Genomic DNA, 22,590 nt, shown 5'->3' on the forward strand with positions numbered 1-22,590 from the left:
CTTGAAATGGTGGGAACATTTCGAGAGAAAACACAAAACGTGACCCAATCCTCATTCTGTTATCACAGTTCTATCACATTTTGGAAGACGTGGATGTTCTGGCAGGGCCGCAGACGAAAGCTAATTCAAACTTGACAACTGTGACTATGACAAATATTTCATACTTGCTTCACAACACATTTCATATGAATTTACTGGTTTCGGTTGTGCTCATTGAAATCGAGCTCTGGGCAGTGACATTAGGTGATATGATCTGTTATGGCCTTTGGTGCCTGACAGTCTATCCTATGTTGTAGATACTGAAAAGCTTTTTCCCATTGAAATCCCTATGGGTCCAATTAAACAAGGCATACGACAGTGTTCCTGTTCTTCAGCAGGGCATGGGTCACATTTCCATGGCATGCCTTGGAATCTCACTCACTTCCTGTGATTCCTAATTATTTTATGACAAGGGAAATACACCAGTCTCTGGGATAAAGCACTGCAGTCATCACACAGGACCTGGGATCTGTCCGTCAATGGATCTGCTTATGTGACTGATGGCAAGTGACTATATTATTTATATCTTTGCAAGAAAATACATGATATACATATTCTCTATGATGGGATTTGTAACCAATTTCTAACTTAATAGCTAATTTAACAAATAAGCACAATAGAATAAAACAAATCCAAATGTTTCCTATTTTGCAAATTGAGGAAAGTGTCTGCCGGATACATCTGGAGATCAGCTCCATTATATGAGGGCTTTAAACTTTGTTCATGAAAGAACTGAGCAATTAGACTGTAAATAGTAAAGATGGCGAACAATTGACTTGGACCAAACACAGAGCTCTGTGGTATTCCAGATTTCTAATGTATATGTTTGTGCCACCAGCAGCTCAGTCTCTGCATGTGTGTTCCTGTGTGTTCCTGTGTGTGTGTGTGTTTTAAGGAGATGTAATCTTAAAGGATGAGAAACGCCAGCCTGTTCTCATTTGGAGCTAATGGGGGGATCGAGCGACGGATGATGAGGGAGACGCAACAATTTGCCGTGACCAGTGTGAGCAGGAAACAAGCAGTGCTCTGTGCAGATGTGCAGCTGGCACTGGGACAGTTTTACTGCCCCCCGCCATCTACCCACTAACCCCACAGCCCCAGTGCATTAATGATGAACTGGATCTCATTATCCCCTCCGCCTCGTTCCTGGAGCCACAGCTAGTCAAACAGAGCTTGATGGGTTCGTACGCAGCAGTGACAATGAAGAAATTCCTGCACTCTATTTGATGAAAGTGAAAGATCAATAAAAACAAAACCGGTACTCCACACTGACTTCTGCCAGTTTTTCCAATTACTGAATGCATGGTAATCAGTGGGGCTTTTGCGCCGACTCATTCTTCACACTCGCGAAGAGCCAATCTGCATAATCACATTGTGCTTTGAAAGGAACTAGTCACCTTTCTGGGAAAACACAGCAGGCAATGTTAGCAGAAACAAACAACTGTGGCTGTCGGGTGATGAACGGCATTCTGGGGATTGCAGCAGAGCCCATGTGTGGCTGCACAGCGCTTTAAAGCATGTTACTGTGTGGGCTGGACCTATGGGAAATGTAGCACCGCCTCAGGCAGAGTATATGGTGCTGACCTGGAATTAAATGTGGAAGCAGTGTGAGGGAATATATAGTTCCTAAACATCCTCATGTGAATGAATTGCTTCCTTAATCCTGGATTAAATAGCAGAGCAGCAATATGGAGCAATAAGTAGGTGTAGAGGGGATTATTTAGAAACCGAGACTAGATCGTGTTTTTTTCCTTTTGTCAGCTGCAATGAAAAAAAATCTGTGTCTGTTCAGAGCCGAACAAAAAACGAAATATTCACTTCTTTATTTCTCACTCGTCTATGTTTGCTTCGTCGCATTCAGAGATTTTCGTCACTGCTACTTACAACCTCTGATCCAGATATTTTAAACGAGAGGTGACACATCGTCAACTACATAAAAAAACTCTATAAAAATGACGGTTTCAGATGCATTTAACTATTTATTTGGAGGAGCGGACAGATTTTCCGGCATTAAAGTTGCATGTACGTATGTCAAAGAATAGCATCACTCTAAATGGCTTTGAATGTGGAGGAAAAGCGCGAGAGCCAGAAAGACACAGAGTCGGAGAAAGACATAAAGGAACCTTTTGTTATTTCTTCTTCAAAAAACATTATTTTTTTAATCTTCAGTGTGTTGCCATTTTTAGACAAAGTCCTTGACCAGGGAGACCCTCAATCAGCGTTAAAATACAAATCTATGTCTTAACTCTTGTGTTTTAGTCTATAATCAAGTATGGTGTTACCCTGTTTTTCGTGAATCTGGTCCAAACCAAATAAAGGGAGGGGGGGGGGGGGGGGTGTTTCCAGCATAAACACCAGTCTGAGGATCTCACAGACCACGAGACCTTGGCTGAAACTGATACCCGGTGTTTCCACCCAGAACATCCTGCTTCTCCAACATGTCAGGCGCTGCAGTCCACTGCGAGAAATTACTCAATGACTACACCAAGTAGTTAGAGGCATCTCACATGTGCAACACACGATTCCTGCACTGGAGATCATCTACAACACGACGCTATAAGTGAAACCCGGCTGATTCGGCCACGCTCTGCCGCTGAACCATTGGCGTCTGATTCAGAATGAGTCACATCGCCTCGGGGCGTTAGCTCAGCTGTTGAATCTGCCATAAACCCAACAGCTCGACACTTTCACGGCAACATTTGATTACTGCTTGACAGAGGCTGAATTATAAATGGACGGCATGTGGAATAATGTTTACAGATGATCACAATCTTGGGTTTTTGAGCAAATCTTTCTGTAATTTATTTAAAGTTAATGATGCTTTGACAGCAAGATGATGCATTCCGGGTGGGACGTTATTTACCCAAAAGGGGCCACACTGGTGTGCTGAACTTTCCGGAGCCTGATGAACTAGCTGAAACAAAACTCCTGCATTCCTGGATATCGCAGAAAGAAGTGAGTCGGGAGTCTTGTATATCTATTGACTCTTAATTGTTGAGGCAGATGCTGTGACTCACCCGGTGGAGGGAGTCATGATGCAGCCCCCGCGATCCACTGTCACCCTGCAGCCGCACCCCCTCTCTGGCGTGTCGTGGTTCATTCCAAAGTTGTGTCCGAGCTCATGGGCCAGAGTGACTGCGGCGCCCAGGGGGTTGTCCGAATGGTCCTAAAAGAAACAAAGAAACAAAGATCAATCAAACTTGTCATATTCAATACAAAACCTCTTCACTTGACGAAGTTGTCCAATAACAGAATTTGTTCCGTTTACAGTTCCGTTGCTGCAAACAATGACTAATTAAAAAACACACATTTGTGATTTCATACTCGGAGGTAAATAACAAATAATAAAAACATTTTACGCCAGCCAAACTGCTTTTCCCCGCAGGAGCCACTGGAGAAACATTACTCAGAACAACCGAGTGTAATTGCTTATTGCCAAGATTACAAACAATGCTGCTGGATCTGTGCTTATCAGAGCGTTGCTGCTGCTCGACGGTGTGGCACTGAAATGAGAAATGAAACAGCAGACACCTCCAGCTTGCTCTGCAAACTTTGACAGAGCCAGATGTGCTGCTTCGCCCTATTCAACTCTGAAAACTAGCGAAAAGGTCGCAGATAGAGGAACAAAATCCCAAAAGGACGTTTAAACAAATATAATCACACCCAATCAGGTGAGAATAAAGGGAATTTAAAAACAGTGGAGGATGAAGCGGGAGTGACACGCAGAGTGATAACTGCTGTCGGCTGAGACTTAGATTTCCTGTCAGGTGTGTAAAACCTGAACACACGAAGAGGTGGGATAAATAATGGAAGGGCAGCGATCGGCTCTTCACGGATGCAGAGCTGTGCGTCAGAGCTCCTCGTCTCTGGAGTCTTCGTCACTGTGCATTATTCAGGAGCGCTGTGCGAGTCGAGCTCAGACTGATGAAGTGCTCTGCTGGGGGCTTTTCAAAGTAATGGTCATCAGCTGTCAGCACTTGCTGCGATCCGTCTGCGCAGCCTGGATTCATGCAAAAAAAAAAAATCTGATACTGTTTCCTAAAAAAACTCAAGACACCTTTAGTGACTGATGAAGCTCAAGAGGTAGATGCATGCTGAAGGAAATTAATGTAACATTGAGGGCTGGTAAATAGAGATTTCAGATAGTCTGAAAAAGCATGTTTAGAGTATTTATAGTATTTGAGAATAAAGTCATGTACAAAGAAATACAAATTTAAGCAATAAGCAGCGGGAATTACTTAAACTATGAATCCTCTTTGAGTATCATGCAGATTTAACCGATGATGACCTCGCAGTTGACCACTACCAAATATTTCCTCCTCCTCGAGAAAGGTAATTTCCTCCAAGCCCTTGTTATTCGTTCTTCAGAATAGACAGAGCACAATCTATTCAAAGTCCTGATACTTCCGATAATGTGGTGCTGATGAGAGTATTTTATTATTTGTGAAACCAATATTCAAGTATAACTTAACAAGATGCTCCGAGTTTCCTCGTAAAATTACAATTTAATACTCAGACTATCTGCTCTGCAAGTGACCCTTATACTCTGTTGTATGTTTAAGATTTAACTGCCTAAAAATATAACAACTAGAATGGCACTTAGGGGAGTTAATACCTCCGCCAAGGCCCAACAGTCCCCTTATGAAACCATTCATTAGATCCACATTTTTTAATTGGATCTGCACCAAATTTCACACACTCATAAATATCAGCCGTATTCCCAATATTGTTTTTCATCAAGATCCATAAATTAATAGTACAAAATCGTGGAAAAGCCGCCAGCTCACACTGTTAAAGAAAAGAGAAAAGAAATTCCTGGATCTGCACCAAACTTTAACGGGTTAATTCCCGACCCATTCCGCATCCTTCCGCCAAATTTCGTGGTAATCCCTTTATTTCTTTTTGCATAATCCTGCAAACAACCAAACAAACAGTGATGAAAACACAACCTCCAACGAGTTGAAGTGGACTCTCTGTACGCGAAGGGGACACAGCAGGGTCACGATTCGGCCGGAGAGTCTGTGGTTTGAGATTGATCCTTTATGTCTGTGACCTGATGTATGTGTGTGTATGCAGATCTTTATGATAATAATCTGGTCTCCACTTCACCATCTGGGAGGACAAGAGCGAAGAACCAGGTGGGGACTGGCTGTAAACCTCACCACCAGCCAGGCAGGCCCCAAGACAAACTCAAGAGTATGAAATAATCGCATGACGTGCACTAATACAAGTCGACTTGTGCACGTACTGTACGCTTCTGTAACGGATCATTTACAACATGCCCCTGCATTTTTATTCATTCAGGCTGCGATATGCTGGACACTTAAATTCTCTCATTTGTTGCACCTCATTAAGAAGCAAAAGTTTCCACTCTGCATGTATTCAATATATATACGCTGTGATTTATCCACACAAAGCGGAGGGTCTACCATGTGTACTCTCCATTTTGACTTCCAGGAAACAGACTGCGTGTGCCCTGAAGTTAATATTGGTTAATATCAACTCTGGAATCCTCAGCTCACCCCTCACACAAGAGACTCGGGGGGGGGGGGGGGGGAAATATGAGAGTGTTATGTCAGACAGGAGGGAGGAGGAGAAGTTCAGAGTTTATAGTAGTGGTGTGTGTATATTTGTATTCACAGAAAACGGTGAGTCTTTAGTGACATAGATTGGATCTGAGGCAGCAGGGAGACCAAAGGGGCGATGATCACACTCTATGCAAATGCACTTGTGATCAATGAGATCAATGTGACACACAGATGAACTCACGGGTCGACTTACTAATCACTTAGCAAAGGGTAGAAGAGCATTTGTCAGACAGTGACAGTGTAAGACACTTAAGATCAGTTTCCACCACAGTAGCTGAGCTTGTGCAGAACTTTCTGCAGCACGTGAACGTACCATGACGATGCCTCCTGATTGGTCCGCTGTGCACATGCTCATGATGGGGGCCATACCAATGGTGGTGCCCTGGAAATACACCCCACTAAAAAACAGATAAACAGAGGCTATCAGATCGTCGTTCAGTGTCCAGTGTGTCTGCAGGATTCAACTGTCAAGGTAAAGGTTCCCAGGGTCCACTGCAGTACATCAATATCATATAAGTAAATATAAAAGATAGGCATATATAACAATTATAAGCATTTAAAATTTGTGTATATATGTTACTTCAATAAACATTAATAAGCTACAAAGATTCTGTTTGTTGATATTTGTAAGTTTTTATGGGTTTTTCATATATGTAATGATGATTTTGTTGGATACCTTTGATGGTAGCTCAAGGGATAAGGAAACAGCTACCCTAATTTTTTAAAAATGTCCACACTCAATACGTTTGGACAGTGGAATCCTGCAGTATTACATGTCGAAGCAAAAAAAAATAGAGGTACCTGATTAGCTGGGCGTTGTCATGTGGCTTCTGAGGCAGCAGCTTGACCTTCCTCCAGTCTAGAAACTCGTGCAAGGTGGTGAACGGGTCTTGGGTGACGGGACACTTGTCCACATCACTCCACACCTCCAGGCCCACCAGAGCCACTCGGATGTTCAAAGCCCTGTAGAACTGAGGGGTGGAGGGGTGGAGGGGAGGGGGGGAACAGTTTGCACTCAGAGGCATGTGGTTTCAGGCTGTTTCTCCTTTCAACTTTTACTTTGCATTACCCTATTAAAACACAAAGGCTGTTAAATGGCCGTTTAAAGGTTATGAGGGGCTCTGAATAAATCTTTTAGCATTAATCAACGCGCAGCTTTTCCCGGGTGAATAAATCAAGTTCCGCTTCTGTTTTATTTAACCAGCGCCCGCGCCGGGTTTTTATCACAGCGGCCTCTTCACAACATTTCTCATTCGCGTTATGGAATTGATCATGCATTCATAATCCAATCAGCCTCGGCTCACAGGTTGGTTAATTCTCACCAGGCTGGATGCGACCTCTAATAAATCACATTCCAACACCACTTTCTCCCCCCCCCCCCCCCCCCCCCCGGGTGATTTGATTGTTACCTTATCCACGTAATTGGCGATCTCAGCCAGCCGCTGCTTGACCCTGTCCGCGTCCTTGCCTTGCTTCTGAAACTGAACAACGCAACCGAGTGAGGCAAAGAGAGACAGAGATAATCCATGCTCTTCAATATTCATCAACACCAGAGACATTATTTTGGAGTATATTAGCATGGGCCACCTCCAGAAAGTTCTTCACAGGGGTGGAGCCGTGCAATCTCGGACGATCACATTAATTCCGCTGGTGCTTCCGCCGCTGCCGCTATCATCAAAGAGCTGCTCGGCGGAGCTTAGGCTAAAGAGATAACCTCAGCCACCTTGTCTTATATCCAGCATTTATTCAGTCTCTGAGGCACTAAAGTGGGTGACATTGACCCCTATGTGACATTATGTCATTGAGGACCACTTTCTCCTCTTATCCCTCCTTGAGGCACAAAATAGAAAGTCTCATTTGTGAGTCAAGTGGTCAAGTGATATATGCAGAGGGATGTAGCCGGTGCTGGACGGTGAAATGGATGAGTAAGCAGCAGCACATCAGAGGCAACAGCGGAGTAGAGGTACTGTGCTGTGTCTGCCTCTCAAGGGGATGTAGGGGCCGTTAAGCATGTGACCTTTTAACCCCCTGTTCCCGCGGGATTTGGCGACAGAGGGTGGGGAAGTCGAGACCTGCGTGTGACCTCTGCTTACCTCTCTGTTGTCGGCCACGATGATCAGCTCCACGTACTTGGTCGTCGTCTGGGCATGGCGTTTGTGCTGCGATCAAGGGAGCCGACAGGGAATAGGTGGGTGTGAAGGAGGGACGACGTGAGAGAGGGAGGTGGGGGTAAAGTGACACGGAGGCAAGAAAGAGCAGTAAATGGGAGAGGAAGCGGGGGGGGGGGTGTGTTGGGAAATGACAAAGTGATAAACCAAGAAATGAAGAGAAGAGCAGGAGGAGGAGGAGGAGGAGAAGGGAGTAGAGAGAAAGGGAGGAAGGACATTAGGAGGACGCACTTAACTGTGGCTCTCTGGAAAGAGCAGCCTAAATTTAGCGGTCGGCCACTCAATGTGGCTTTTTACCTGAGCTGCACTCTACACAAAAGGAGGCAGGAGTGAGAATCAGAACAAAACAATACGCCTCTCCGTGAGTCGGACCCAATAAGAGCCGCTAACACCTCACAAACCTCCGATAACACTCTACAGGAACCAGTTTATTAACCAATAAATCACAGCTTTGGACAATGGTGCCAGCGCTGTTGGAACGCAGCGCATAACATACCCTCTGCTTTTCTCTCGAAATTCATAGAGCACGTGACCCCAGCTGCACCTTTAGATAGTGTGAGGACGAGAGAGTTTATGTCCAAACAGAAGCAAACATGGAAAACTGGGGGCTGTTAAAGTTCTTATTTGTTTTTAATTAGGCAACATTGACTGTCACAGTCCAGCCTCTGTCGGATGGATGGGAAGAATCAGGTGCAATGAATTATTGCAAATCAATTGTCATTTAATTAGGGACCTCAGAGCAGATTTAAAAGAAAACACCAGAGTCTACGAGGTAAACGGGTTTGATGAGTATCAAATGTCAAACAACAAGAACACACATAATAAACATAGAAAGACTGAGCTGTGCCAGATGTACGATATTATTATTGTATTTGTACGATAATTTTGTCCTCTGTGTCAATAATGACAAAACGTTTTCATTAAGGTAAGACAATTCCTTCGTTCATTTAAACATTGGTTATGTGTTTTATGAAAGTATTTGCTCGTATTTGTTTTCTTGGGTACGACTCGGGTACGACAGTTTTCCTCCAAATACGATAATTTTCAGCCTCTGCACTGGTAGTTTCATGGCAACAGCCATTTGGCATCTGTTGAGACAATTCAGTGTGGACCAGCAACATCCCTACAGCTACGCTGCTAGATAGGATGGAAATTGAATGACTGAAAAAGTAAATAAATAAAAATAATGAGCAAAAACTATTCACAAATCACAAACAGTTGAAAAGAAATAATGGAAAACTAAGTCAGACAGAGAATATGGAGATTATATTGATTTGGGTCCAGACAAAGACAAACATGCCCCCCTGGCAGTGGAGCAGGTGCTGCTCTTGCTCTTTGTGGAAAACAACTCACGTCGAGCTCGAGGCTACCTGCACACACACACACACACACACAGGATCACTCTTTCCGCTCACACACTCCCAGATCCTATACTATCCTGCTGGCTAAGTGTTCTGCCTTCACACCATGGCCCTCGTTCAATCTGAGCCTCTTAATCCTCACTGTCCTGGCAGCCTGGATCCTCTCTGCTCTTATCGGCCTCCTCCATAGATAAGCCAGGATGGCCAAGTGTGCTCTAAATGCACCCTATGGTTATTACAAGTGTCCTGGAGGCCGCTGCAGAGGAGACGCACACATGAGCACGGTGTTAGTCAACTGAGTGAAGAGGAGCCCTGTTGATGAATAGACTTAGAGCTAATAGAAAATCATGAAAATATTATTATATTTGCAACAGGTTCACTTCATATAACATTCACTATATTAATTGTTTATATACATGTATATATATAATATAATATGTGTATACAAACAATGAATGTATTGAAATATTAACATTTAAAGCCCTAACCTTAAAATAGATGTTAAACAAGAACAAATTAGATTTATTCTTTTAATATAACTTGTTAACTTCAATTTCAACAAATACAATTTGTTGATTTCTGGCGTGTCCAATTAAGTTAAAGTCTTTTAGTTCTTCTTTTCAGGGTATAAGAGTCAATGTTATGTATGTTTTGCAGTTTTGTGCACAAATGCTATTTAGTTTAGATTCACATGCAACTTTTTCTGAGTTCTTTCAATCCACATAGTTTATATGAGTCCGTCCCTAACTGCGATTGCATGTCGCGTTCAGGTTTTGACATCTTGCACAGACACTTTTCCATCTTGCAAAAACAAGATTCTTCAAGAGACTTTTTCCGGGAACTCGTGTTGTTGATGTGCAGTTGCTGTCAGCTCGCCATCTTATCTCTGTAACCTTCCCTACCCAGAGTGACGCTCATCATCCAGGGGCAGTCTGCCAACATGCCTCTTTATCGCCGGGCCCTCAAGCAGGACACATCGCGGCTTATCAGAGCGGCCGCACACCTCGGTGCACTTGCAGGCGGAGGTGAGCTTTGCATGCACGCCACCGAGTCCAGCAAATCTGACTTTGCGTTCTCACTCTTGTATTTACTTTCACGTTGGACTTCAAGTTCATCTGGTTACAAGTGCCAACTTTTGAAAACACCCCTCGCTATCTTATCTGTTTTCACTTTTCTAGTCACCTCAGGGATCCCAACGTTCGACCACCTCCCTTATAAACCACATCTGTCTTCATTTAGTCGACATCTCTTACGTGTTGCGTTAGGAGGGGAAGGGGCGCAGCATTTTAAACAAAATACTTCTTCACACAAAGGAATAAATTATCAATATAATCTCCTCGTCTTCTTTTGTTATCTTATTCCCCCCCTTTCTGTTAGATTGGAACTCCTGCATTGTGCTGTTGTCAGGATTTGTTCCCGTCCGCTGAATCTCTGCAGCCCTCTTAACGTCAGAGACAATAGCGGCCATTGAAGCCAGCGCTGTAATCACCAACAGGAATCAAACAGTACAATAAAACATCTGAAAAATCCCTGTTACTGCATGAATAAATAAAGAGGAATAATGTGAGAGGGCAGGATGCTTCAGCCAGCTCAGCCATATGTTTGGCCTCCTTCCTAAAAAACCCACTCAATCTCAATATACCCTTAATGAAATGATTAAACTATTGCAAAAAATACAAAAAGAAAATCAGTTTCAAGAAAATGGAAAGTCCCCCCACTTCACGCTGTACAATACAACACGGTTATGATACATGTGCTCCCCTTCACACCGCCTCTCTTTCTCCGTCTTGTATTGACCTGATAAATCACCAGTGTAAGTCCACTACCTGCCATCCCACTCTGTTTTCCACTTACCAGCACTCATCATCTTTAAAGCCCAATTCCTCTGAGGATAGAGACTCACTGGGACCCTCGTGATTTATCCCCATGATGGGTGGTGGGTTGGTATAAGGGGCTGAGTGCAAGGGCGTGGGATGAGGTGGTGTTTCTCCAAAGCAATCCGTTTTAATTCTGGACGGACGGGTGCTGCTTCAGGCGTGATCTACACGCCGGGAATTTTGGTCTCAAGGAAAACGTAGCCACTTAACATGCAATCTACTTTCCACAGGCGTTTATCAACCCCCGAGTTCTCCATACGCTCTCAGCTCGGCTCGCTTAATGGACGCCGTGAGATCTGATGGAAGGAATGAGTGAATAATTCAACGTGGAGTAGCTTGTAAAAGATATAGCCGAACCACTTACCAATATCTACATTGCAAATGATCTTGTTAAGAGGGTTGAGGTGAGCGATCCTTCACAGCCCCGTGCAATGGGAATCCAAATATAGATTACAAAGAGAAATATCAGCCGAGGGACCACATTTGCTTAACTGACAACTAAGCGGTCGGAGCGTTTTTCACTCTGGCTGTTTGATTCATTATTTTCTGTCGGCAAATCCTTTTCACAGCGCAGCCTGATTAAAGCCCCGGCAAACAAATAAAAGTGCAGGGAAATCTTGTGAAGCTCACTGTGCTTTTTTTTTACTGCTGATTAAAACCAAAATGTTCTTCAGACACTGTTAAGTTGGGAAAATAGAAAAGGCATGTGGAAGCCTTCATTAGGTTGGACGTATTAATGCTTCCAAACAATGACGTCACAGCGTCCTGAGGGCAGAGATAATAAAAACAAAATCGATTTCACATGCTTCTTTATATAGACCAGCTGTAACTGTGAATAAACATCCCCCCCAACATTACAGGGAGAACCACATTATCACCATCCATCCATCCATCCATCCATCCATCCATCCATCCATCTCATATTAGAATATATAGCAAAACATTTTCTCTCTGTTCAACCTGGGAGTGCAAGAAAAACCTTGCTAACTAGTAAATGATTAAATAAATAAAATAAAAGTGGATGCTCTTGAAGCCTATAGGGATTATGGAGCATGAACCGAAACATCAATGGAGTCCACATCTCTAATTTTCCTTTACAAATCTGGACGCTACATTTTCCCGTCGTCAGTGCAGTTTACTCGTACCCGGAGGTAAATAGAACCGGACACAGTTTAATAATCCTTACCCTTGTGCTGAACGTCCTGAATGGACCGCTGTCTGCAAGTTCTGTGGGATGACTTGTGTTGAGATCATGGCCGCAGGTGCCGGGAGCCAAACTGAGGTGTTCAGCCGAGTAGATCCAGTGAGTCCCGTCATTGTGATCAGCAGATGGTTCCAGTACATAGGACTTGCCTTCGAGGGATATGAAACCCCTGTAGAGAGGAAGAGGAAGAGGAAGAAGTGAATGGAAAGATCTCAGATCTTCATTTTTGCACTGAAACATTTCACATGTGCAGCAAATAAAGAGGCTGGAACATTCATCTTGAAAAGTGATTTTGATGAATGAGTATAACCAGAAAAGATGATACATCATTAGTGATGAGTGCACTCTTCAGTCAGTATCATGCAGCGTAATAACAGTGGCGATCACTTTAATTAGCGTTTGATGATCAAGTGGCGGACATTCTGCCTGAAGGAGCAGTGGCATCTCTTGGTTTGTCCAGGGTTGTGGCTATTATTTCCTCTTTGTTAACTTTTCTTGTTATTCAACAGAAGCATTTCTGGTTTAGGCAACATCGCTAAGTCCAGAATAAACTTTTAGACACTTTCAGGATTTGCGGGAGGGGCTGTATCTGGAACTTTTTCTGCCAGACCCTACGTCAAATTTCTTGAAAATGTCGGAGGGAGTTCATGTGAGAATACAGCAGGAAAATGTCTGGAAGTTCACAGCAAGCGAGTTGATGCAAAACTGAAAAAACAAACAAACAAAGAGAATAGAAAAGATACCGTCTGGAAAACCAGACGGTAGAGAATGAGATTCCGTACATTTTCCTGGTATTGAGAACGCATCTGACCCGCACAGTCACCAGCTGTGTTCTTCATATGTAAAAGGAAAATATCCAGACCCAATTTTCTGGACATTTTCATGTCTGAAAACTCTGTGAGACTCTAATAAACCTTGCACAATACTCCCAGCCTCATGAACTCATACACTAAACTCCCAACCCAAAAGCACGAACAGAGCCAACCCAAACCCCAAATCTGTTTTTCTCTTCGAGGAGGCCCAGTGACGCGTAGGTAAGGTCGCAACAAAACTGAAATAAATAAATAAATATTAAGACCAAGGTCAAGAGCGAGGGCTTCACAATCAGGTGAATCACTGTGCAGACGTTTGGCTGCTTTGTGAAAACACTGCTGATGGTGTCTAGAGATATTACTGCTATCATTACTCCTGTTTGACATCTGCAAACACAGCGTTTTCAGCACTTAAGGCTCTCACTTGTCTCAAGCCTTCCACAATATGTCACGTTCACTGCTTTACAACTGTGTGGAGAAGATTCATCTCGGCTTATTAGAATGGAAAAGAAACGTTATTTACCGAGTCCTGTTGGCACGTTATTCCTCAAAACTGACAACAACCTCAAGACTTAAGGCTGATTCCAGTTTACTATAACTTCCCTCCAACTCTATTTAATCATTTTACAGGGGATTAAATAACTAATAAAAGATATAGAATATCTAATCAACTTTATTTGGAGGTTATTTGGACGTTCAGGTTTTGAGATTTGTTCAAACCTTTTGTGATCGTCTATCGTCTCCTGTCTCCTTCGATCTGAGACAATGACGAATGACTTGGACTCGACTTGTGGTGTCATTATTAAGTGACTAGTTTGTTTTAAGACCAATGACAGGACAGGGGCACTTCAGGGGCCAATCAGATTTTAGTTGGGGCCAGTAACCCCCAGTCCTGGATCCACCCCTGACCCCGGACCAATACAAATAATGAAGACGTTGCCAAATAGGCCTCAGACAGCCTCATACTATGAGATATTTAGTTATAAATAATCTTATTGTAATGGTGAACTTTCTTGACTTGTGTTTTGACTTTAACTTGTATTAATATTGTACAATTTGACATGAGCTTAAACCTGAATTTGCCCCTAAACATGTCTTTTATTACTGGCATTAATCCACCATAGTCACCACAGCAGAGAGAGTTAGGGAGACTTTCACTTTGGGCTTTCTGGCTCCTTCTGTAGTTTAGCACCAAGGTAACAGACCAGAGTTACTGCCAGAACAAACGTGAAAATAAAAGCATCTGATACACTTACTTAATCCCGGCACAGGTACTGAGGCTGACGTCTGAGTTTACGCGACCCTGCACCTCACCGTGGTAGTAGCAGTTTGCCTGAGGAACAAGAAGAATTGAGGTAATGTGGGAAAAAAAACTGTGTTAAGTTTCACACACAATTCAATAACAGCAGTTCCACCTGATATCCTGTGAAATATGAGCAAATTAACTTTGGAGGGGAAATGTCCTTTTACAGGGTTTAGCAGGAACCATTTCCCACTCATCACCGAGGGCTAATGGTTGACTGAAATCTGTGCGAGCACAAATCGTTGGCTTTCTGCTGCATTCCCAGGTACCCGCACTCGTGGACCACCTGTCAGGCCGCAGCAGGGAAGAGAAGTGAATTGAGCCCATGTTTATTGAACCACGCCTGGCAGCGAGGCGGCAGGGAGGAAGTGTCTGGTTTAGAGTGAAAACAGACTTTCTGCTACAGCCGAGACGACCTCGCTCAGGTGAGGTCCCGACCAGCGGCCGCTCCGCCCCCCAGTTCTGGAAAACAAGGAAATGGGCGTTTTCCACATTTCTTTGAATGCCTCTAAATATATAGCGCAGGCAGTAAATTTCAAGGTTCCCTGAATGTGGCGAACCTCCAGAGGCTGCTGATGTTGCATGTTCAGGACCCGAGTGCATTGCTGGTATTAAAGGGAATCCCTGCGTAACCTTGCATCACAGGACGGTTGCACAGCGATTCCACAAAATAAAACAAGGATGATCTGGTTTATGTTCTCTCACTTCTGACGTGAGCAAGTTAAAGCAGAATTGCTAAATAGTCTCTTTCAGTCAAACTCATACTTTTGATCCTAGATAGCAGCTGCTTAATATTTAAAGCTGCTTTAATCAATATTTTTATGTCAATAGACGATCAGATCTCGATGAGGGGAGGCGACTGAATTCACTGTGACCTTCTTAAAACCAGTGGGTGCCGTGGTGTTTTACTGTGATGGAAGAAGCCACTAGAAGATGGTAAATTGCAACTATGAAAGGATGCACATGATCAGCAGCAATAATATGCTGCATCATTCAAATCACGATCGAGTGGATTTAAGGGGCCAAAATGTGCCGAGACACCTTCACTGAACGATTAATGTCGTTCAGGCAAAATTCTGAGCCCACAATCTGCAGCCTAGGCTACGTGTCCTAAGTGTATCTAAAGATGGACGACATGACGGATCCTCAAAAGTGAAGCCAAAGCATCCTTATTGGCACCTGGTGGCTGGCTGCAGCATAGGTGATAAACCCTGCCTCCTCCATCTTAGTGGAGGGGATGTGGACCAAACTAAAACGTCCAAGTACGTGTCAAATACATTTTTCTCAAAGAAAAAGGTAGGTCGTTTTTAATCAGACTAAAGTGCTAAAAGCGGAAGACAAGAGAAATGTATTGGACTTCTTTTCTGAGATGTCGTTGCTCCTCCGTCAAAGCCCTTGAAATCACGTGTTTGTTTCCTTTCTGGTGTTCATTAACTGAACCTCCTGACCTGTATGTGTACACATGTATGCACTGCACTGCTGTCACATGATGGGCAAACATGCATTAGGCAAAACAGTCATATTGAAAGTATGCATTCTTTTTTACGAGATGTGCTTTTTTGCTTCCCAAGGCCAAAAAAACACGATATCTCATTCCGGTGGACATTGAAGAAGTGGACACGAACCCCTTGAAAGCCGTCACCCATTTAGCCACTTTCCATATCTCCACCTAGAGGTGTTTTGAAAGAGAACAATCCATTATAGAGATGTAAAAATGTGCTAAGACAGGACAACCCATTACATGAAATATGAAATTTTAGTGTAGCGGGGGGGTGGAAGGAGGGGCGGATTTTACTACGCTGAGTTAATGCTACCACCTCATGTTTCTTTGATGAGATCATGACGGTGATGCATTGGCATAAGGGGATAGAAATAGACCTTTTGTTTCTAAGGGGTTTTGCAGAAAGATCCCAGAAGGGGAAAGTGCTCACACACCTTCAGATGATGATAAGGAAGATTAATAACTAATCGTGAGGTTACTGTGGGCGGATACTTGGGTCTGAACGCTGTCGAGGCGTTCATTATTTCCAGTTAACTCTTCAATATCCATGCAGGTGACTCATATTCCCTGTAGATGGCTTTGGTTACAGCACATGGCAGTCATTTATTGTGTTATAGATTTAGTGTGGAAAGGGTGACGATGTAAAACAGACAGAGGGAACTGAGGGAGGGCTGACTCATGCTGAAGTCACTCCCAGCAGTACCTTGCCTTTTGACACACAACTGAACACTCCAGATCACTATATCAGTCTCCTCCCTGCGAGCAGGACAAATAAATTAACTACAGATCATTCTCTTAAGATCGGGTTGTTTCCAGGAAGAAAAAAAGACCCTCCCATAAAGAACCGGCTGCCGTCATGAGAGAGGAATGAGAGGAGGGTGGATGAGGTCCGTTAGTTTCCCTGAGCTGGTGGATACAGGTTACTGGAAGTGATCTTCCAGTACACACCCGTCAAACTGTTAATCTCACCCATCCCTCTGGTGCAGGATGGATTTGAGGGTCAATCACCGTGGTGGCCAACACAAAATCGTTAGGAGGTCATCTACCTACTAATTCTGTCTGTATGTGGAAGGCGTATCTCCTGAACGTTCATCTTATCGGCTTCTCGCTTGGCACGTGTGTTGTTGATGACCCAATTAAGTGCAGAGTTTGATGCACGATTCATTCAATATTATGAAAATTTAAATAAACAGGCAATCAGTGCCTTGTGGTCAGTGGGGGCGGGGCTTAAAAGTTAGTCCGAGAACAAAGATGTGTTCTTCTACGTCCTAACAGTGGCTGCCAACTGGCAAAACTGCCCCATCAGCAATTATATTTGTCACGGCTAGATCATTTTGATGATTTCATTATTTCATTTCACCAATTCGTGCTGATCTCCGTCATTGCAACAACAATCCTGGAATCACTTCCTGTTTCCCACACAACGTTTGTTTTGTTGTTGAAATGCTTTATACAAAGCTGACTGTTGTTTGCTTAACACACTTCTGACATGTAATGTATGAAAAAATAACAGAGGTCAAGTAAATCATTTAAACTTTTATATGAACCACACACGTGAACAGTGACATTGGCTATAAAATCTTCCGTGTAGATAAACCAGGTAGGATGAACGCAAAGTTTTCTAACCCTGCAACATTGACTGTTAATAAAAAAGCTGTGCACACAACATTCAGCACACAAACAATAAAAAGTGACAGTGTATTGTAGGACTGTTTGAGGAGGACTCACTAATGACACTGAATAATTCTGAAGAATCTCCAGAGCATCAACAAGAAGAACAATCCATTTCAAACAGGCAGGTTTATAACAGGCCCTGCACTAGTTGGATGTAGATGATGTAGAAGCTTTACTTTCTAACACTCTGGGAAGATGTGCAAACAAAACAAGCAACATGAAGGAATTATCTCGGAATCCTTCCTCATCCTCAAACATTTCTTTAGAAGCGAATACTCTCCCAATTGAAAACACCCATCAGCTGCAGCCCCATATTGATCCACTCATCTAAGCATCAATTCATTCCATGTGCTCTCTATCTTAGTCGTGAACTCTCCGTGTATCAGCGTGCACCTTGAGCCGACCCTGCTGCAGCTTCTCCATTGTCCTCGTGTTCTGGAATGGCAGCGGTTCTGATGTGCGGGGCCGAGCACAGGCAGCCAGCGATGGACCCAGCTCCAGATGTTCCTTTCTACTGCGTGGGTTGGCCATTATTGAATTTCATTAATCTCCTCTTTTGTTGATTTCTGCTATAAATAGGACGCACGGTCTTGTACACAGACCTCACAGGCTGTCGATTTCAAATGCTTTCTGGTTATGTGAACAAAAATTGAGATGTTTAATTGCTCTGCAAACTGCGGATAATCGCATCCCTGAAATCAGGCGAGCAGGTGGAGGCTGCCAGGCGTGGAGACGGTTCCACATGATCCAGCCTCAACAAAGTCATTAATTATAGTTTACTGCACAAGTATTGTCCTGATAGTCTTTCTGTTTCTGCAGAAATTCATGGATCTATTGAGGATGTTTTCAAAAAGATTTTGTATTTGAAGTCAGAACGCTTTTTAAAGCAGAGCTCGATGAAGATGAAAATATCTATTTACAGTCATCAGAACCACAAAAGTACGACAGAGTAACCAAAGGAAAAAACATCTGAGATTACAAGAATAAAGTTGAAATAGTACGAGAATAAAGTCCGGGGAATCAGAAGATAAAGAATAATGAAAAACTTCCTCTTTTGGTTCATCAGTTCTACATTATCATTAGTGTCAGGAAAATACTGTGTAAGAAACTAAAGGTCTTTTTTTAGGAAAGACTCACATGGACTCTGCCTCTTTAGTGAAGGAGGAAATGTTTGGTAATGTTTGACTGTGATGTTGTCGTTGGTTACAGAGTAACATTTAAAAACATTTCGTAATTTCTGTTGAAAAGATGAGATTGGTTCCAGAAGGAGCACGGCTTCTCTACATCTTTCTTCTCAAATATGACTTTTGTCTCATTAAATTACAACAGTTGACACAATATCACCACTTTATTCTCCTATTATTACAACATTATTCTTGAAATCTCAGAAGTTTTTTTTCTCCTAAAAAGGCCCTAATACTCAACGTCATATAATAGTGATAGACGTCATGAGAAAAAGTCCAAACCCAAAACTTTGTGGTTGGAAAAAAATACAAACAAGCAAGTGTAGTTTATTGAGAAAATTAACTTACAAACCACAAAAACTAAGATAGAAGATGACATAGAGCCCTATTGGAGATGTGTTGAAAAGCTTTGTGTGTTGCTGTGTAAGTTGTCTACATCTGCTTTGAGTTGGAGTCGACGTTATATATATAATATAACATAATATAGTAATTTGATTACCTTAAAAGATATATTTTTACTGTATTATTTTGTGAAGAACTTTGTAGCCTTGTTTTGATAAGTGCTATACAAATAAAGTTATTATTATATTATTATTATTATTATAATATTTAAGATAGAAAGCTCTATCCCAGTATAATACGCACAATGCTTATAAAGTGCACTGGTAGGTGCTGAATATTTCACAGTCAGTGTGACTTGTGAAGTGCACTTAGATGTTCACTAATTCAATATTTTCTTGCAGACCTGCACACCCAACCAGTTTTTGAGCTTATCCATTATAAAACACTTGTGCTGTTCCCTAAAACTGAGTCTATTCTCTGACCTCTGTCCGCCTTTTATTTCATCAAATATTCATCTGCTGGCAGAGACCGAGAATGCGCTCACCCACCTGCACCGGCTGCTTAATACGCCAGGCTGCCCAATTCCAGGAGGTTTAAAAGTGGGTCTAACGGCAACATACATTTTCCTTTACCTCCTCACTGACCCACATAGGAGCACAGAACCCCGACAGGAAGAGGAAGTTCCACAAAAGGTCAACTTTCACAAAGGAGGGGGTACAGAGGAAAACATTACAGTTGCAAGATCAGAAGTCTATCATGTCAGCTTTGATTAAAAAAAAAGAAGAAGAAAAGCATAAAAATAATAAAGTTGTTGAAGCATACCGTGAAGTTGTGAGCGCCTGTGACCGCACTGCCGTCTTCCAGGTAATGGGTTTCTGTGTAGTCACTTGCAAACAGCCCCCTGGGAAGGATAAACAAAGACAACAAACGCTCAGAAGTGACCCTCAGGGGCTTTGTCCGGAAAAAAAAAATCAATCACGGTGTCTTAGGCCATTCCACCGCGGCTGGACTTGCGTGGAAGATAAACAGCGCAGAGTGATTTAAAACTCAACCCGACCCCCGAGGAGAGCAGGAATTGAACCGAGCAGCTGTGGGCATTAGGAAAGAAAATGGATAAAAAGGCTGCGGTGACATATTCTATTACACCACTTTCACGCCACATGCATGCACCGCGGAGACGCATTTGATATCAATCCATAACTCATTCCGCGCGGTGCGGTCGAACCGTAATTAGCTCACGCATCACAGACGACAACGAGCGATGAGCAAATGAACAGTGTAGCATGATCTGATATAAATGCGGCTGTGGGGGAGATGATACTGACAGGAATATGGTTAAGGAATCACTTTTAGGTGCAGAGGGGAATCGATAACGCTGTAAAGTGACCGTCTGAGGTTAGCAAGTGATCCGTTTACAGTTTATATCTAGAAAGCACAATAAATCAACACAGCAAATCTCTGCTGAAGGGGGGTTTCTCTCTCAGTTGTACAAATGTGTACAAACGTGTACAAAACCATTCCCTCATTAGTCACCTGGTACCTGCAGAATGATTTTTGCATTTAGTGGGTGTCTCTCGACCATACAGACCATACTAACCCAGCTTTTAGCAAAACAACACAACACAAAGCCAAGGTTCAGGTTCCACCCACTGTGTTGTAAATGAGTACAAGTGGGTCACTTCACACAGAAAGAGGAATCTGTTTCCTTTTATCAGAGTTAACACATGTTCCAGCTACTTTGATCACATGTCAATTATTGTAAGTAACAGTGCATGAACATTCCGTAGGTTATCTGATAAAGCCCCTGCCGGCCCGGTGCACCCATCCTATCCCCTCACCAGGGACTTTATGGATGACCACATCCTAGAGCATCTCTATTCTGTTCTTAAATATTGTTAAACTTATTATTATCATATTTCTCATCCTGCTTCTTCCTCATTGTCACGGCTCTAGAGCCGGGTCGTAACAAATACTATTGGATATTGCAAAGTTAATTCATGATACATCCCTGCAGTAAATGGAGTCTGCATTGATTGAGCATAAAACTTTAACCTCATTTGAAAGTATTACAGATGATGTAGAGTTTTAATATAGCCTGGCTTGCCATTATATAACTACTCATATGTATTCTGTGCTGCAACAGTTTGAGTAAAGTGGCTCCTGCTTCCCGCAGCCTAATCAGTGAGCACTGACACCGATGTGTAAACGCATGTCTTCTCTGTGTTTTGGTGAGCAAAGCACCATAATTGCAGGTATAGTGATTTCCAACACTTCACCAAAGTGATACCTTTCATCGTGCCAAATTCCTCTTTTTGGGGAAACTAACCCCAGTCGCCCACTAGAGTGTGGATGCCAGACATGAGTTCGGGCCTGGCTGTCTACTTGATTTCTTCATGCTGCACAAGACTAATCAGGGAAAACATCGAGCTTGGGTCAGGTTAGGACACAAAAAAACCGAATGGCTGTCAGGTTTGGGTTGGGCTCGGCTAATTCTCTCTCAGGTTCGATCAGGGAACTTGAGGGCAGCTCCCCACAAGCAGGTAGGATGCAGGTACTACTGTATATAGCCAAGAAAATTTGGGGAAAAACTGTTAAGGGCAAAACTATTTCTTTGCTGCCCTCTTTGCCACCTACAGAGGTTTAGGTCCTTTCTCTGGTGGGGCCAATCAATCAATGGCAAATAAGTGAATATGTTATACGTGCTCATGACTGTGCAGGCGAGGATGAGAGTGTCTGAGCCTTTTACGTGTCCATGTGTTGCACATGCCATGAGCACATGTACGGTATCACACTGCAGGACACCAGGAGAGGCTAATCCGCAGCAGAGCACCAAACCTCCGCAGGCAGCTGGATTCTCTTACTGACCTCATCGCTGACAACCCAGCTGGGAGTGTCAGCTGAAACAACCTGGGGAGGGGGGTTATTTTGTTTGGGAGCTGTCAGCATGAGACACAATGCCCCCCCCACCCCACCCCACCCCACCCTGTACTCCTCTGCAGAGCCAGAGAGCTGGTAATAATCATCGGATCAAAGCCGGGCCAAAGAGGGGAAAGAGCCAAATAAAATGATGTGTTTCTTCAGTCTTAATTAGGTCTGTGCACTGCGGCAGACACACGCACACACACACACACACACAACCTCAACATCTGCACACAACAGACAATCCATTGTGGTGAGTGTGTGTATCTGCCTCACTGCCTGTCTGCAGCACTCTGGGAGGGAGTGGGTATAGAGGAACATGTTGCAGACAGCCATGTGGGATCCATATGTTGCCTTTTTTCCCCTGTAACTTTCAATGAACAGACGTGGGGAGGTGGTTATTGTCTTGTTTAAGGACGTTTAGAGAGGACACACATTGTTGCAAGCTTTAAGCCAAGTTCACTGCGAGGTATCGGATCAAACCTTAGTGGATTTCAACAAAAGTATGAGCTAATGTCGTCATTGTCAAATTTTGAGGTGGCCCTTGGTTTCTACTCATTAAATTTGACACTCTCAAATGTCAGTGCATCCTTGAATGCAGCAGACCCTGCTTCAACC

The 22,590-nt window shown here is 43.2% G+C and overlaps 1 protein-coding gene across 2 annotated transcripts in view; it reads right to left on the bottom strand.

Annotated features, from left to right (window-relative positions):
* The window catches only part of LOC117752663 (disintegrin and metalloproteinase domain-containing protein 12-like), an 85,981-nt gene that overhangs the window by 27,302 nt on the left and 36,089 nt on the right, over positions 1-22,590 (bottom strand). For both annotated transcript variants that reach the window (XR_004612119.1, XM_034570206.1), the window contains exons 4-11: positions 19,876-19,954; positions 14,306-14,382; positions 12,220-12,406; positions 7,721-7,786; positions 7,037-7,108; positions 6,429-6,598; positions 5,941-6,025; positions 3,057-3,205 (exon numbers count right to left, since the gene is read on the bottom strand). Coding sequence is in view for 1 of the 2 variants with exons in the window: in XM_034570206.1 (XP_034426097.1) it covers positions 3,057-3,205; positions 5,941-6,025; positions 6,429-6,598; positions 7,037-7,108; positions 7,721-7,786; positions 12,220-12,406; positions 14,306-14,382; positions 19,876-19,954 (885 nt within the window). In the remaining variant the exon portion in view is untranslated. The remainder of the gene's footprint in view (positions 1-3,056; positions 3,206-5,940; positions 6,026-6,428; positions 6,599-7,036; positions 7,109-7,720; positions 7,787-12,219; positions 12,407-14,305; positions 14,383-19,875; positions 19,955-22,590) is intronic.

This window comes from Hippoglossus hippoglossus, chromosome 19 (assembly GCF_009819705.1).
Source record: "Hippoglossus hippoglossus isolate fHipHip1 chromosome 19, fHipHip1.pri, whole genome shotgun sequence".
Classification (NCBI taxonomy): Eukaryota; Metazoa; Chordata; class Actinopteri; order Pleuronectiformes; family Pleuronectidae; genus Hippoglossus; species Hippoglossus hippoglossus.